Source organism: Diceros bicornis, chromosome 12 (genome assembly GCF_020826845.1).
Source record: "Diceros bicornis minor isolate mBicDic1 chromosome 12, mDicBic1.mat.cur, whole genome shotgun sequence".
Taxonomy (NCBI): Eukaryota; Metazoa; Chordata; class Mammalia; order Perissodactyla; family Rhinocerotidae; genus Diceros; species Diceros bicornis.
This window is the reverse complement of record NC_080751.1, coordinates 46,309,180-46,325,420: the sequence shown is the minus strand read 5'-3', so window position 1 is coordinate 46,325,420 and position 16,241 is coordinate 46,309,180. Positions and strand designations below refer to the sequence as shown.

At 36.7% G+C, this 16,241-nt stretch overlaps 1 protein-coding gene across 2 annotated transcripts in view; it reads left to right on the top strand.

Annotated features, from left to right (window-relative positions):
• The window catches only part of RMDN2 (regulator of microtubule dynamics 2), a 90,915-nt gene that overhangs the window by 13,484 nt on the left and 61,190 nt on the right, over positions 1 to 16,241 (top strand). For both annotated transcript variants that reach the window (XM_058551409.1, XM_058551408.1), the window contains exon 2: positions 1,427 to 1,894. In XM_058551409.1, coding sequence (XP_058407392.1) covers positions 1,443 to 1,894 — 452 coding nt within the window. In that variant the 5' untranslated portion in view covers positions 1,427 to 1,442. The remainder of the gene's footprint in view (positions 1 to 1,426; positions 1,895 to 16,241) is intronic.

Genomic DNA, 16,241 nt, shown 5'->3' with positions numbered 1-16,241 from the left:
GTGCATATTTCTGGAGCTCTTTCTCTGCATGCTTCCCTCATCTTCAGAACTATGCCACACAAATCCTATGTGCTTCAGTTTCTCTGAACTTTAATCTCTGTTCAGCTCAGTGAGACTACTAGGCTCTGTTTTGGTTTTTCCCTCCCTGTGCCGTAGTCTAGAAATTGCCTACGGTTGGAAATCTGGGGAGATCTTGGGACTTACCTCATTTGTTTCCTTTTTCTCAGGGATCCTAGGTGGCAGTGCTGTAATAATCTGTTCCTCAAGAAAGTGTCAGGAAAAACAAACCAAAAAATTTGCAAATTTAATTTCTTGTAATGGACAGTTTACCATTATTTGTAACATTTTTCGCAAGTTACTAACAAAATTTAATACAAGTGTTTACCTGTTTACAAAATAGGGGAAATTGATGGGAAAAGAATTTTGGGAACTTCAAAGTCTGTAAAAAAGCCTTACTATATTTTACTCTGATTACAAAAGTTTATCATAGTACTAACATACTTATTGGCATTTTAAAGTCTCAGAAGGAAAGGGGGGCTTTATATTACTGTTTTCCTTTAATGGTCTTCTGATTTTAAGAACAGAGATAAGCAGTAAAACTAGTGAAGATGGGATATACTAAAGAAAGCTTATGATGCGTTTAGTCAAAGTAGCTGAGTTTATATGGAATTAGGTGGGCAAAGCTTGGACCTTGAATGCAAAACGGCCCAAGTTCTGAAGGAGAAAGGAGTCAAAGAAATGACTTTTTTGTTACTTAAAGAAAGGGAAAATATGAAAGAAAATAAAAACATTAAGACCTTAGGCAGAAATAGAAATGTAAGGAGCAGAGGAATTCTGGGTCAGAAGAAGAAAGAAGATGAAGCCTGCACATATGTTGGCATTTCTGCTTTCCGTGCAGAATAAAACAGAGATAGGGTGGGTTCCAAACTTGCCAAAGCTCTCTAATATATTTTATACCCTAAAGCCCTGGGCTTTTAAAATGTTGTTTATCATTCTAAGTTTAAATACAAATGTGAACTAGGTGCTAAGGAAGGGCTTGTTCTTGGCCTTCCTTAGAGATTAGATAAGATCCAGAAATCAACACACTAATTTTATACAAATAAAAGGTTCAGACACAGTTAAGCATAGCTTGAATTCTTAAGTAGTTTTTTCAGAAATATACAATGATGCTTTTACCTCTATCACACCCTTTAAAAATATAAGTAAAGAGTAAATTTCAGATCTGTCATGTAGAATACAAATTTCCATTGGGCCACATACATTATAGAGGTAATTACTTATAATATATTTTTGTATGATTTATCAAGTGTTTTTTTTTTGTGTGATGATGTAGACTTGGCCTCTGTTGATTTAAAAAGCTCTAATATTTTTGTCTTGGGCAAAGACAAAAATCAACATTCATTTACATTTATGCTTTTAATTTTAGAAACAAAAACCAAGAAATGCCTCATTCCACAAACAAAGAGCTGATACTTGGCATCATGGTGGGAACTACTGGAATCAGCTTGCTTCTTTTGTGGTACCACAAGGTTCGTAAACCAAGGACCGCAATGAATTTACCTAAATTTCTTTCTCTGGGTAATACATTTCATTCAATGACTTTGCAAGATGAAGTGCGTAATGGCCAAGGAGCAGCAGCGATCTTTCAAGGAAGGCAAATTCAGATATTGGAGAAGTTAAATGAATTACTGACAAATATGGAAGAACTCAAAGAAGAAATCAGAGTTCTTAAAGAAGCCATTCCAAAGCTGGAGGAATATATACAAGGTGAACTTGGAGGGAAGATAACTGTTCATAAGATAAGTCCTCAGCACAGAGCTAGAAAAAAAAGACTTGCCACAGTTCAAAGTTCCGGGACCAGTAATAGTTCAGAGGAAGCGGAAAGTGAAGGAGGGTGAGTTTCTTTAAGATGTTTCCATGTTGAATGGATTATTTATTGCATTATTGCTATTATTTAGGCACTTTTATTATGCATCCCCAGTCATATGTTCTGCTACTAAGAAGACATACAAAAGAGTCATTATTTTGGCTTACATTACTATTAAAACCATTTTCAATAGAGGTCAGTATTTCAGATAGTTTATACCGCGTTGACAAAAAGAATATAAGTAACTTACTAGTGCTAGGTGGCATCAAGTGAGTACTGAGGAAGACATGTTTGCCAAAATGTGTAACCTGTTTTTATATGTGGCCACTGTGTGGCCCCTTATATAAGAACTGTCCAATAAGTGCTGACTAGTAGAACTTTCCCTGATGATGGAAATGGTCTAAATCTGTGCTGCCCAATATGGTAGCCACTAGCCACGTGTGGCTGTTAAGCACTTGAAATGTAGCTAGTGCAACTGAGAAAATGAATTTTTAATTTTTTAAATTGTGTTAATTTAAATTTAAATAGCCACATGGGACCAGTGGCTACTGAAACTGGGCAGTGCAGACCAAAAAAGATTTTCTGAGAAGGTACGAGTGATTCAGTTTCATTCTCGCATGGGGTAATCCATTGAATTCTAAAAGCAAGAATAAAAATAATATTTTTTAGAGAAAAACAAATGATTTATGAATAAAGAAATTGTGTCTGACTAGTGTTTTTGAAGAGTAAAATAAGCAAGTAAATAAAGAAGCCCTAGTGAATATGACGTAGCCTAAAATTCTTTAGAGCAGGGACCCTATGTTTTCATTGTTGTACTCCTAACTCATTATTGTTGTGCCTAGGGCATAGGAGATGCCAGCAAATATTTCTTGAATGAATGAGTGATCTGCTAAATTATCATGGATTTGGAAGAAGGGATCTGGAGAGAGGAAACAAAGCTTAGGGATAAAAGGGTGGTTTCGTAGATAAAGAAATGTAAATGGTTGATCAGGTCTTTGAGGTCGATGCTAGCACTGGCATTAGCATCTTGATATACGAACTGGAGAAATAACTATATGCAAAGTTTTTCAATTAGGAAAGAGCCACAAATGATAGATCTAGATAACAAGAAGGTCTTAAAAATTTGTGTTCCTGAACAAAAAAAGTGGTAGACTGGTTTTAAAATAGGCAATGGAATGTTTGAAAGGAATCTAAAATAGTTCTAAATAGTTCAGAACTGTAACTCACAAAAGAGACTTGTTAATTATTATAGGTATAGAGAACAGCAGCTTAGTTCCCTAATAAAGACAAAAATCCCAACATAACATTGAGCATCATTGAGAGTAACTGAAGACAAACCAATGGTCATCTTACCTTTATGTAAATCTGTGGCGTTTCCTCATCAGGAGGCCTGTGTGCAGTTTGGCAGTCACATCTTAGGAAGGACATAATGGAACTAAGGACTGGCCAGAGAAGATCCACTAGACTGAGAGGGGAGATGGCAGCCCTGGTAAAGGAGTGTGGGCCAAAAGGATGAGTGGCCCTTAATCTAAAAAGACCCTGGTCAAGTTGAGCACAGGCTTGTTCAAGAAATCCTAAAGTTCTGGAAAGAGAAGCAAACTTGGATAAGTTTAGGACAAATAAAAAGAAGATAATTATGGGACTTGATTTTAACTTCAAGTAGTGCATAGACATAAATTATTTATGTGGGTTCAAGAAGGATTTGTGAAATTTATGAATCACAGTCACAGATGGCTGATAAGAAAAACTAGACATATCAAAACTTTAAGATTGATGTCAAGTAAGACATTCCCTCCCCTTGCTGATCCTGGGTGTCTTTGTCAGCAGTAGAATACTAGAAGAGATGTAATCGAGCCCCAATGACTTAGACTAGATTACGGTGACTGCCACCTGATAAAGTGGAGGCAGAGAAACTTTTTCCTATCTAGCTGTATTTCAGAAAAATAAACAAAACAAGCAAACAGAAACTTAATTTGTTTTTTTTTTTTTTTGAGAGAAAGGAATAAGATACAGAAAGATTTAACACATCTGTCTATACCTAGAAACAAACTTTTTAAATAAAAAATAATAATTTTTTAAAAACAAGATCTTTGTAAAGTATATTAGTGTAAATTTTAGATTGCCGTGGGACAGAGATGACTGGTCATGGCAAGATACAGTCATAGCCCATTACCACATTTAAGATGGGATGTATCCTAGATTCATAGTGTCCTTGAGAGCAAAATTAAAACATGAAAGGACAATTACATGTTCCATATGTAAAATTTATCTTTTGCAATAGGTACCTAGAGATTTTGACTTCTTTTAGTAAAACAGATGTCAGTCACAATTTGCTGATACTATTAGTTTTAGACAAGAAAAGAAAAAATCTAATTATATCCTTAGTTGTCAAAAACTTCAGTGGGTAGATTAGTAGAACGCATTTTCTGTAAGCATTATTAGAATCTTCTGCATGCCTCTGTTAGTACATAGCATGCATCATCATGGACTTAGGGATTTATGCCTTTTTTGGACTCAGCTAACTTCATTTAATTAGTTGTGGAGGTCATGATGACTGAGGCTCAGATTCTCATACTGTGACGATCAGAGGGCCTGCCAAGGTTCTTCCTTTTCCTTCTTAGCACTAGTGTGAACATCTTGGAAGGCATCTTTGTTTCTTGGTAATATTATGTTTCAACTGATTTTGGTTTTGCCCCTGCTCCAAGACTTGGAATCAGCTATTACCTTTGCAGCATTGGTTCCTTTCAGTGAGAAACAGTACTAGATACCAAAATCTGGGTGTATGGAGGAATACTGTTTTTAGGCAGGATGATACCAGAGGCTGCTTTGGCCGCCTTTAGGACAGGGTAAAAGAAAAATAGTTTTAAATATTTTTAAGGTCACTAGTTCACATTGTTGTTTTAGTTTAAATTTAAGTCCTCCCTTATTTCTGAAAACTTTTTAGTTCATTTTCTTTTTTAAGCTTCCCACTTCTCTTTTCTCTGTCAACCTTTACCTGTATTGCTCTATCAAACTACGGGTTTAAAAAGTGTTATTTAAATCACAATGTTATGTAAAGCTTTAGAACCCTCCCTTTCACAAGTTAAATCTTATTCCAGTTTAGATTAAAGTAATACTCTATAATAAATTCATTATTTTTCCATCTTGTGTGGGCTTTAAGAAGAATACATGTGTTCAAAATTAGACAATTCTGTTAGGTAAAGCAGAGTTGTATAGTGACCCTATGGGCCTTCTTTCTTTTTTTCTTGACTTAGGTATTTTCATTTTAGTGTTACGTTCATATGATACCTTTAGATAGTATCAACAGACACAATACTGACTGTTTGAAAAGAAAAAGAAACCCCACAAATCTGCCCCCAAAAGAACACCAGCATAATCCAAGCCATAATACACTAGTGCCTTAGATGATATTATTTTATAAATAACAGAGGATGGTGATGAAAGTGAGACCACAGAAAGAACAGGCTTTTGCGGTTTTATTTAAAACTCCTTAAACTTTCATTTGCATGAGCCAAAATATAAACTTTGCTTTTTTGCATTTATGTTTTTATTCTCACCATTATTTACTTCTGCCAAGTCAGTTTTAGTATTGAACTTCAATTTTCAAGGCCTTGAGAGAAAGACAAATTCAGATATTCCTTATGTGGTGATTTTGTATTCTTTCATGTTGTACAAGTACAGATTTGCAAAAAAAAAATTTGTTTTTTGTTTCAGATCTTATTTTTAATAAAACATTACACGTATAATTGAAATCTTTGTACTCCTTTCTCTCAGAGGTAACCGTCATCTTGAAGTTGGTATGCATTCTTCCTTTGAGAGTTTTAATGTTCCTCCTATGTGTGCATGTTTACATAAACCATGAATAAATGGTCTTTGGTTCTTAAATTTACATAAATGGCATTATATGTACATAACATTTTGTAACTTGCTATTTCATCAAATGTCTTTTGAGATTTTTCCATATCGATATATATAAACTTATTTCATTCTTTTCAGTTGCTATGCTGCATTCTAGTCTATGAATATGCCTTAATTTGTTTTCTTACTGATAGATGTTTAGGTCACTATTTTTTTGCTCTTATAAACAATGTTTTATTGAACACTTTTCTTCATAATTCTTTAGGTACAGTGAAATATTTTGAAAGAACTTAGAAGTGGAATTGCTGGGTTATAGACTAATTTATATTGTTATTGTGTATGATTCAATTATTCTTCAGAGTCTAGCAATTCACAATCCTATAAGCAGTGTATGAGAATTCTTATTTTCCTGTACAAATTCTTATATTGTTAGAGTTTTTAATTTTAGCCAACCTAATGGCGATGAAGTGGTAACTAATTATTATTTCAGTTTGCATCCCCTGAACACTAATAAAATTGGGCATCTTTTCATAGTTTATTTGCCATTTAGGTCTTCTCATCTATGAATTGATTTAAAAAACTAAAGGAAGGGTAACACTAACAGTTTATTCATTCAACGAGAGTGTCTTCTCTGTGCGAGGTGCTGTGTAGGCTCCCTAGACACAGCAGGGAACAAAGTCGCACAAGTCTAACAGATTTTTTTAAAAATGAAACAGAATGTTAAAGAGGGATGCTCTCAGTCTCAGTTATAACCAGAGGCCCAAAGGCCAAGAACAAAAGTGCCAAGTACCGTCGCATTCTAGAGCCAAGTGCTAGACCCTCCTAGGCAGGACTTGCTAAGAGATGGAAGCCACTGCTAGCATGAGCAGTCACCCACCTGCAGCCTATGAAAGGAAGCGGCCGAAGGGCTGAGAGATGCATTTCTTTGGGGGAAAGTTGTTCATGTGCTGGGCATCTTACCAGTATGTGTGTGATGCTGAATGCTGTAGGAATGGATGACACTGCTCAGGCAGAATGTGTAGCGTGGGAAGAGAGAAGTTGGAGTACAGAGCCTTTTGGAGCCAGTACTGAGGGAGTGGGCAGAAGTGGATGAGCCTGCAAAAGAAAGACTGAAGACTGGTCAAAGAAGTTGGAACAGAACCAGAGGAGAAAGATGTCACAGAAAGCGAGAGAGGACAAGGTTTCAAGAACAGTGGTGAAGGCCACCGGTTTTGGAATCATTCTGACCCAAATATTCCTGGCTCAGTGCCTAAGTGGCTATGTAACTTCACTTCTCCAAACCTGAATCTATTCATCTTAAAATGTGGTTAATAATACGTATCTTACATCACTTTAAGTCTTAAATAAGATGATATAAGAGACTTTGCACTGTGTCTAATCCATAGTAACTTCCAAAAAAAACTTGAGTTATTTTACCAATAATATGGAAGTGATCAAATATATTAAATACATTAGAATGAGGATTGGCAAACTTTTTCTATAAGAATTTTAGGCTTTGAGGATGATACTGTCTCTGTCTAAACTACTCAACTCTGTCTTGTAGCTTGAAAGCAGCCATAGACAATGTGGGTGTGGCTGTCGTCCAATAAAACTTTATTTACAAAACCAGGTGGCAAGCAGATTAGGCCCCCAGGGTGCAGTTTGCCCACCTCTGATGTAGAAAAGTACACTTAATAGTAGCCTTTCAGTTGTAATGTTTTGGGTCAAGTAAAACGAAGACTGAACTGTGTTTCCTGGATTTGGGTCTTAGGAGGTCGTTTATTGTTGAGCTTTGCAGGAGCAGTTGGCAGGTAGTGATGAGTACAGAAACCTGATCTAGGCCTGGACAAGTGCACGAGAGGTAAAGATGTGGACAGCAGGATGGTAGACCCTTATTTCACGGAACTTGACTTTGAATAGAAGGAGAGTGCATAATGCAAGAAGGGGATATCAGGTTCAGAGAAGATTTATTTTTTTGTTTTGTTTTTGGTTTTGTTTCAACCTGAGAGGCACCTGTGAATATTTATAGCTGCAGAGAGGAAGCCAATACAGAGAGTGAGAGTAAAAATGTAGGAGAGGTCTTTTTTTTCCAAGTCAGAAACGAAAACAAAGAGGAAATAACCCATGAAACAAGGTGTGGTGGCCTGGCCCTTTTAGCAGCGGTCCACCTTAGGTAGTGAGCTAACATGTAGAAAAAAGAGAACTTTATCACTTGCAGACTCTCAGGAAATTTTATTAATCTCAAGATAGTATTTGGTAACATGGGAATTGACAGTATAAATTCTCTAACACTCTCACTCCAAATAAAGTAGCACTAGCTTGGAAAAGGTTACATAGGTTAAGCCCTATTCTGCGTTGCCTCATCTTCCTGGTCAGTGCCCCCATTACCATAACATTTATAAATATAATGACCAATGGGTTATTAAGAAAGATGGGAAGAACAAGCTTGTAAATTCTTTCGTTTCTGAAACAAATATTTATCGAGCACTGACTATGAGCTATGCTCTTATAGGTGGTATAGTAGTGACACGCCCCTGCACTCGTAGAGCTTACATTCCCTTGGCTTTTACCTCCAATTTGGAGACATTTGTCTTTAGAAGCCTCATCAAGTGATCTTCCTTCTTGTGCTTTGTTCACAACTTGAAGGGCACTACATTCATCCATTCTACGATAAGTCCACAAATGAATCTGGGTGCTGCTGGCGTCATGGCACCAAGGATAATACTTAGATTCCTGACTGTCCTCTCCAAGTCCCAGGACAAATAGATACGATTCATACAAAAATTATGGTGATTCTACATGTCATGTAAGGGAAAGGAAAAGATTCCAGTTCTGTGACTGCACAGATACTATAGAAGAAAGTGGAAGTCAACTCCATCAATAATTTTTTCCTGTCATAAATGTTTTATATTCATTATCTCATTTAGTCCACACAGTAACTCTCTGAGGAAGATGATACTATTATCCTCATTTTCAAGATAAGGAAATGGAGTCTGAGAAAGATTAGGTTGCTCACTAGTAAGGGGCAGAGTCTGTACACGGTGCTGCACTGCCTCTTTCCTTCCTCATCCCCGTTTAAGAAAGTGCAAGGTGTCAGAGTGCTCTGAAAGCATTATCCTAGGAGATAAAGTAGGGAAGGATAAGGCCAATGTGTGTATGAAATACCTGCTGAATTCAGACTTCACCTCCCAAGGTGGCTACTCAAGTATAAAACTCACTCAATTCCATCTGAGTGCCCTTTTAACCCTACTCTAAGTAAGGAGGAGCGTGTGGGTTCATACATACTGTGTCATTGATTATAAGATGAACATTTTTTCACATTTTAACATCTCCTAAATCATGATATGTATTACCACCCATTAATAGGATCATATTGCTGCATCGTAGTTTAACTGGCAATGTTTTTTTCCTTTCTTGCAACTGATAGTGTTTTTGATTCTATGAAATACAAGGTTGAAACAGATGCCTTTTTGGGTGTAAGAGCCAGAAGTTGAATGAGTTTCTGCCTTAAAACCCTGGTTTTCTCAGGGAAGAAGGTCTGTAGGTCATCTTCTAGAGTGGAGGAGAGTGTACGCTGAGACGTTTGAGGGAGGGCAGTGAGATTCTTGACTCCTCTCTTCCCAATACCACCCCCTCTGCCATCCTCTATCAATTTCCAAGTCTTAGGGCTTTGACCTCCTTAAGAGCCTACACTAATGTGTTTACTGGGGTGTCTCTAGTGCTTAGCACAGTGCCTGGCATATTATAGATGATCATTAAATATTTGCATTAATAAATGAATGAACATATGAACGAAGAAAGTTTGGAAGAGCAGTTGTGGGGAGTGGAAGAGGGCGTCAACTAGAAACAAGAGTAAGGATTACCCTGCAGGCTGTTGCCCCAGTTGAGGTTCCAGACTGTATACCAGTATGCACTGTTGCGTGATTTTTTCCCCTAATTCTTGGCATTTCATATATGAGAGTAGAGAAGTCAGAGGGCTGAATTGATACAAATTAGGAGCTTTGCAGGGTGAGTTAGAGAGGAAAAGACTGAGGATGTTGAGAATTCAGATCAGGAATGTCGTCTAATGTTGCTGAAACACATCTGTACTTACTTGTTGCCTAAAATATATACTTTTTTGTTTCTTTTGTTTTTAAATTACTTCCAGGGCCAGCCCGGTGGCGTAGTGGTTAAGTTCACAGGCTCCGCTTTGGCGGCCCGGGGTTCGCGGGTTCGGACCCCAGGCGTGGACACATGCACCGCTTATCAAGCCATGCTGTGGCAGGTGTCCCACATATAAAAGTAGAGGAAGGTGGGCACAGATGTTAGCCCAGGGCCAATCTTCCTCACCAAAAATAGGAGGATTGGCAACAGATGTTAGGCCAGGGCTCATCTTCCTCACAAAAAAAAAAAAAAAAAAATTCCAGTTTGTTATTAGATCAGTTCAAATCCTTGATTGTGTACTGTTTCTTTATCTTTACTAGACTGCATTTAGCAACTATATAGTGAATTAATTTTATTAACCTTCTTTCTTTCAAAATGAACTAATAGTGGATAAGAAAATTCTAGAAATAGACTATGAAATTATTTGACAATCCCCAAGGAATATTTTTTCTACCTTCCAAGTCACATACAGATAACCATGCTATCTGAGTAACAAACTACAAACAGCGAACCTATGTGGATTGAGTTTAATATTGTAATGAAAAAAAAATGAGAGTTAACCTGGTACTAATTTAGCAATGAACATTATTGTTATTTTGCATAATTAAGCATATTTGATAAGCCATTTATACAAATACAATAAGTAATGTAATAGATTGAATAATTTACATTCACTACACTCAGATTGGTTAAAGATGTAACCGTATATTACTGTATAATTGAATTTCGAGTAGCTCATTTTTTGTTTTGGATAATGTGGGAAAACTTGAGTTTGCCATTTCAAGTTAACTCAGTCAATTCCAGTTTAGAGCTAGTCTTTTTGTGTTAAAGATTCAGTCATAATCTATTGTTTCAATTTACAAAAGATGTCCTTTTGGAAAAGGTACTCATGGATCTTAGTGTGACTTAGGAACAGTAGACAACAATCTCACAAGAAAGGGAAAAAAATAATAGATTGCTGTAGTGAAAGACAGTGCTCCCTGGGCTTCTTATTCTCCTATACGTGTTCCTAGGTGTGCCAAGAATGTAGGGCCTTGACCACTCTTTTTTTTTTTCCCCTTGATTTTTTAAAAATTGAGACATTATTTTTTAGAGCAGTTTTAGTTTCACAGCAAAATTGAGGGGAAGATACAGAGATTTCCCATATACCCCTTACCTCCACACATGCATAGCCTACACCATTATCAACATCCAGCACCAGAGTGGTACATTTGTTACAGTTGATGAACCTACATTGATACACCATAATCACCCAAAGTCCATAGTTTACATTATGGTTCACTCTTGGTGTTGTACATTCTGTGAGTTTGGACAAATGTATAATGACATGTATCCATCATTATGGTATTGTACAGAGTATTTTCACTGCCCTAAAAATCCGCTGTGCTCCACCTGTTCATCCTTTCCTCCCCCTCAACCCCTAGCAACCAATGATCTTTTTACTATCTCTATAGTTTTGCCTTTTCCAGAATGGCATATGTGTTGGAATCATAGAGCGTGTAGCCTTTTCAGTTTGGCTTCTTTTACTTAGTAATATGCATTTAAGTTTCCTCCATATCTCTTTATGACTTCGTAATCATTGCTTTTTAGTGCCGAATAACTTTCCATTGTCTGTATATACCACAGTTTATTTATCCATTCACCTACTAAAGGACATCTTGGCTGCTTCCGAGTTTTGGCAGTTATGAAGATAGCTGCTATAAACATCCGTGTGCAAGTTTTTGAGTGGACATAAGTTTTCATCTCATTTGGGTAAATACCAAGGCATGATTGCTGGATTGTATGGTAAGACTGTTTAGTTTTGTAAGAAACCTCCAAACTGTCTTCCCAAGTGGTTGTACCATTTTGCATTCCCACCAGTGATGAATGAGAGTTCCTGTTGTTCCACATCCTCGACAGCATTTCATGTTGTTAGTGTTCTGGATTTTGACCATTCTAAGAGGTATGTAGTGGTATCCCATTGCTTTAATTTGCACTTCTCTGATGACATATGATGTGGGGCATCTTTTCACATGCTTATTTGCCATCGGTATATCTTCTTCGGTGAGGTGTCAGGGTCTTTGGCCCCTTTTTAAGTTGGGTTGTTCGTTTTCTTATTGTTGAGTTTTGAGTGTTCTTTGTATATTTTGGATAATAGTCATTTTTCAGATGTATATTTTGCAAATATTTTCTTCCAGTCTGTGGCTTTTTATTCTCTTGACATTGTCTTTCGCAGAGCAGAAGCTTATCAATTATTTCTTTCATGGACCTTGCCTTTGGTATTAGATCTAAAAAATCATTGCCATAACCAAATTTATCAAGGTTTTCTCTGTGTTATCTTCTAGGAGTTTTATAGTTGTGCATTTTATATTTAGGTCTGTGGTCCATTTTGAGTTAATTTTTGTGAAGGGTGTAAGGTCTGCGTGACCACTCTTTATCCAGGCCATTTCTCAGGTTGTAGTGAGAAACCTTAAGGAATGAGGTCACGTTTCCCTCCGGAACCAACAGCAGATTTAGCAGATTTGCTTACTGCTTGCTGTAAAAGTGGTGGATTCCCTGAGCTCGGTGTTCCTTTCTTTGTAATACAACTCACTGCGAATGCAAGAGTTGTGTGGTGGGCCCTCTGCATTGCCCTGTGGGACCTGGAGTCAAGGAGAACCAACACAAATATGCTGTGATCACACTGCTTGGTTTGCTGTGAGTGATAAAGTCCTCTGTCTGTGACCCAGCTGGTGTGTCTCTACCAGCATCCATGAAATAGTCACAGATTAATCTATTAGCTTGTATGTAGGATAAAATCAAATTATAATCTGACAATGATATGGTGAGAATTAGAGAGCTTTAGGCTTCTGGAAAGGAATTTGTTCAAGGGTTTACCAAAGAAGATTGTTGGGAAGGGAACAAAAGCAGGAGGTAGTAGTAGGGTATTTAGAATATTGAGAAGTAAAAAAATTATATTTGAGGTGGTGTTTTATGTCATAAGAGGCTATACACATACACCTATTATATGGGCAGTGCTCCAGGTTGGTTTGGAAAAGGAGAGGACAGTATTTCTTTTCTAATAACTCTGTTAATCTTGCCTTTAAATGAGTATATGTTGTTTCAAGGGATTATAAACAGTGGTACAGTAGATCTCCATAATCTGTGCATGAGGGCCACAGAATCAGATGGCACTATTTACTGCCAAGGTAGAGGAAGCTTGTTTCACTCTGGGGGACAGCGACATTTGTAATTTAGGCTTTTTTCCCCCATCTCAATATATCTTCGGACCAAAGTCTGTAACAGTCACTTTTCCTTATCAGTGGAGGATGTAAAAACTTGGAGTAAATAGTGTTCAACTAAAAGAAGAATGAGTTAGTAGGCCAGGTGTGTGGAGAGGGCAGCTAATGAGGGAGACAATCCCAAGTAAAGGATTATGCAGATATCATATATGTTATTGCCTTCATCCTGCTGTTTTCTCGTCCCTTGATTTGTTGGCTAACTCCTTGAACGTAATGAAGTTAGAACACCCATTCCACAGTCATGTGAACTGCAGCTTTTCAGAAAGGTGAGCCACAGAACAATTTTATTCTAAACTGATGTCATTAGATTCTAGAGTCTGCTGTCATCAGATTCTGTGTTATTGCCATGTTAATTCCACATGCAGCTTAAGCATTCAGTCTTCTGACCTGTTCCACCTACACAGGGCATTTTATGGCTTAAGGATGAAGGCTTAGAGAGGAAGGGAGAGATTTACTTTGGATTAAATTCAATATGGGAAAATGCTTAAGGTAAGCTTTTAAAAAGAAAAAACACTTCTCCATATGTTTCATGTGCTAAAGAACATTGAAATATTCATAAACCAAGCTTTAATGCTTCCTTTAGTTTCCCAGAATAATATCTGGAATATCTAGATATTTACCTGAAATACTCTCTCCAGAGAGGTTTTGCTTCATCCATGGTTAATATTTTAAAATGCATTAGTCAACAGAGTATAAATTTATTCTACTTAACGCCTTTAAATATAGTAGTGTCGTAGTCTCAAACAGATATTATGATTTATTATATTTAAAACAGGAAGTTCTACCTTTTCCTTGAAGGAATCCTTTAGTTCTGGTGCCCTGTCATATGTTTCCCCTGATCTTTCTTTCTGCCTGCTTCCCTGAGTCTTTCGACTTATCTTCCCAAGGTTTAATAGACTGGGCAGGTACTGTGTAGGTAGTTAGAGATAATCTTTTAGACTTAGGCATTCTTTTGGGTATATCTGTGTGACCATCAACTTCAGCTGCAGTAATTTTTTTATTCCCTGTGGTTTCCGTATTGATAAGGTAGATATCATTCTTCAGGAGGCTTGGCAGGTTTCCACCTCTGCTCTCTATCTTTTTTCCTCATTTGACACTTTTCTCACTCTAGCTGCTGCCAAGAGGACCAGAGCTTCCAACCAAATTGTCCTGCAAAGCCAGTTACTTCAGATCCCCTGCACCATGGAGCCTCTTCTATTACTCAACCAACTATATCTCTTGATCTTAAAAAAACTCGGCCTTCTGCAATACGTAAAGTCATTCCACCTAGAGGAAATAAAAATTTATCTCGATCAAATAAATCTACTCACTCATCTTTCTCTGGAAGAACACGTTCTTTATGTATTCAGTTTCAGAAAAGCAATGCTTCTCTTCGTCATCAACAAAGTAGAGCCAACTTTGATGCTCAAGAAGGAAGTTCCAGTGATTTAAAATCTTCCTCAGACCATTTTGGCTTTAGATCTCAAAGACTTTTCTCTGCTCCTAGACTAAGTATAGTTACCTGTTATGAGAGTGCTACTCTTTTTGACCTTCAATCAAGTAATAAGAGCATTTTTAATCCAGATGAAATTGAAATGATTTCTAAAGACTCAAGTATTATTAATGCTGAAAAATATATAAGCTGTGGTTCTCCTGAATATAACTTTAAACATTTTATGAATTTTGGAACAAAAGCTAATTCGGCCCGTCAGAACTCTGTTGATAGAAGCACCTATCAACAAAGCACACCAACCATCCTTTCTTTTCCAACTATTATTTCCTATTCCTATCAACAAAATGGAATTGCCACTGATAGTCAAAAAAGAGACCAATTAAGGAAAGATTCCCTTCATCCTGGTTCTCAAAGTCACAGTACAAATCATTCTCCAGCTATGATTCAACAGCATCCTGCTAAAACTTCCCCCATTCTCCATAATGTTGGATTTTCTTCATTTTGTAAAAATACTCATAGCTTTACCCCAGCAAAAAATGAAGTTACTTCAGGTCCTTTTGAAGATGAAAACATTGCTATCTCGTCTCAAGATCAAGACAGATCTTCACCTATTGAAATTCCTAAAATAAGGTCAACTCAGACTTTACCCTCCCTTAGAAGGGCAGCTCAAATCAGTTTTCCCACCAGGCACACTCTATAGTCTGTAGAAATCACTGCTCAGGTCTCACAGACATTTCCTCCCTTACTAAACTTCACTGCATTCACTGAAAAACATCTCTATGTTGTAGTCTAAATTTAACTTTGCTGTATTTTTTGAAAGATAGTTTATTAACATTATTGGAATATGGAAGTCAAAGATTATTCATCTGTTTCAGGCTTTTAACAGATTTACTGCTTACAGATTGACTAGTCCCAAATTTCTGAGTGACTATTGTAATACTTCTGTGGTGGAAAATAACATCAAGCTTTGATATGTAGGTCTTCTAAATGTATTGCATTCTTTGAGAGTTTAACATCTTCTTTTATCCTGCTCTAATCATTAGAGATAGTATTCCTATATAATCTGCAGAGCTATATTTGTCAATTCACAAATTTTCATTTATATTAGCCTTGCTAGCTATATTTCTCATGCTACACATTCCACTGACAATGTTTTTACTAATACAAGGATCAAATCATAAGTAAAAGCATATTGTAATGGAAATATGTAGAATACATTGAAACCAGATATTTTAACTAAATTTTAATACACATTTGTGTATACATATGTCTGAGAATTCAGAGAACTCTGAAATCAGAGATAAAAATTTATATATTAGGCTTTTTGTGTGTTTTTTTGCTGAGGAAGATTTGCACTGAGCTAACATCTGTTGCCATTCTTCCTCTATTTTGTGTATGAGTCACTGCCACAGCATGGCTGCTGACAAGTGGTGTAGGTCTGTGCCTGGAACCTAACCCAGGCCGCCAAAGCGGAGCTTTCCGAACTTAACCAATAGGCCACCAGGCCACCACCCCTTTTTTATTTTTAAAAGCGAATATGTTTCAAATTTTTTCCAAAATTTTTATTTAAATAAGATTTTTATTTTAGAAAGTATTTCCAAAAATTTTATTTTTAAGGGTATTTTTCAGATTTTTTCCATTATATAAAACAAAGTTTATAAATATATATCAGAATAACTAGTGAATGGAAAATGCGTGTAGG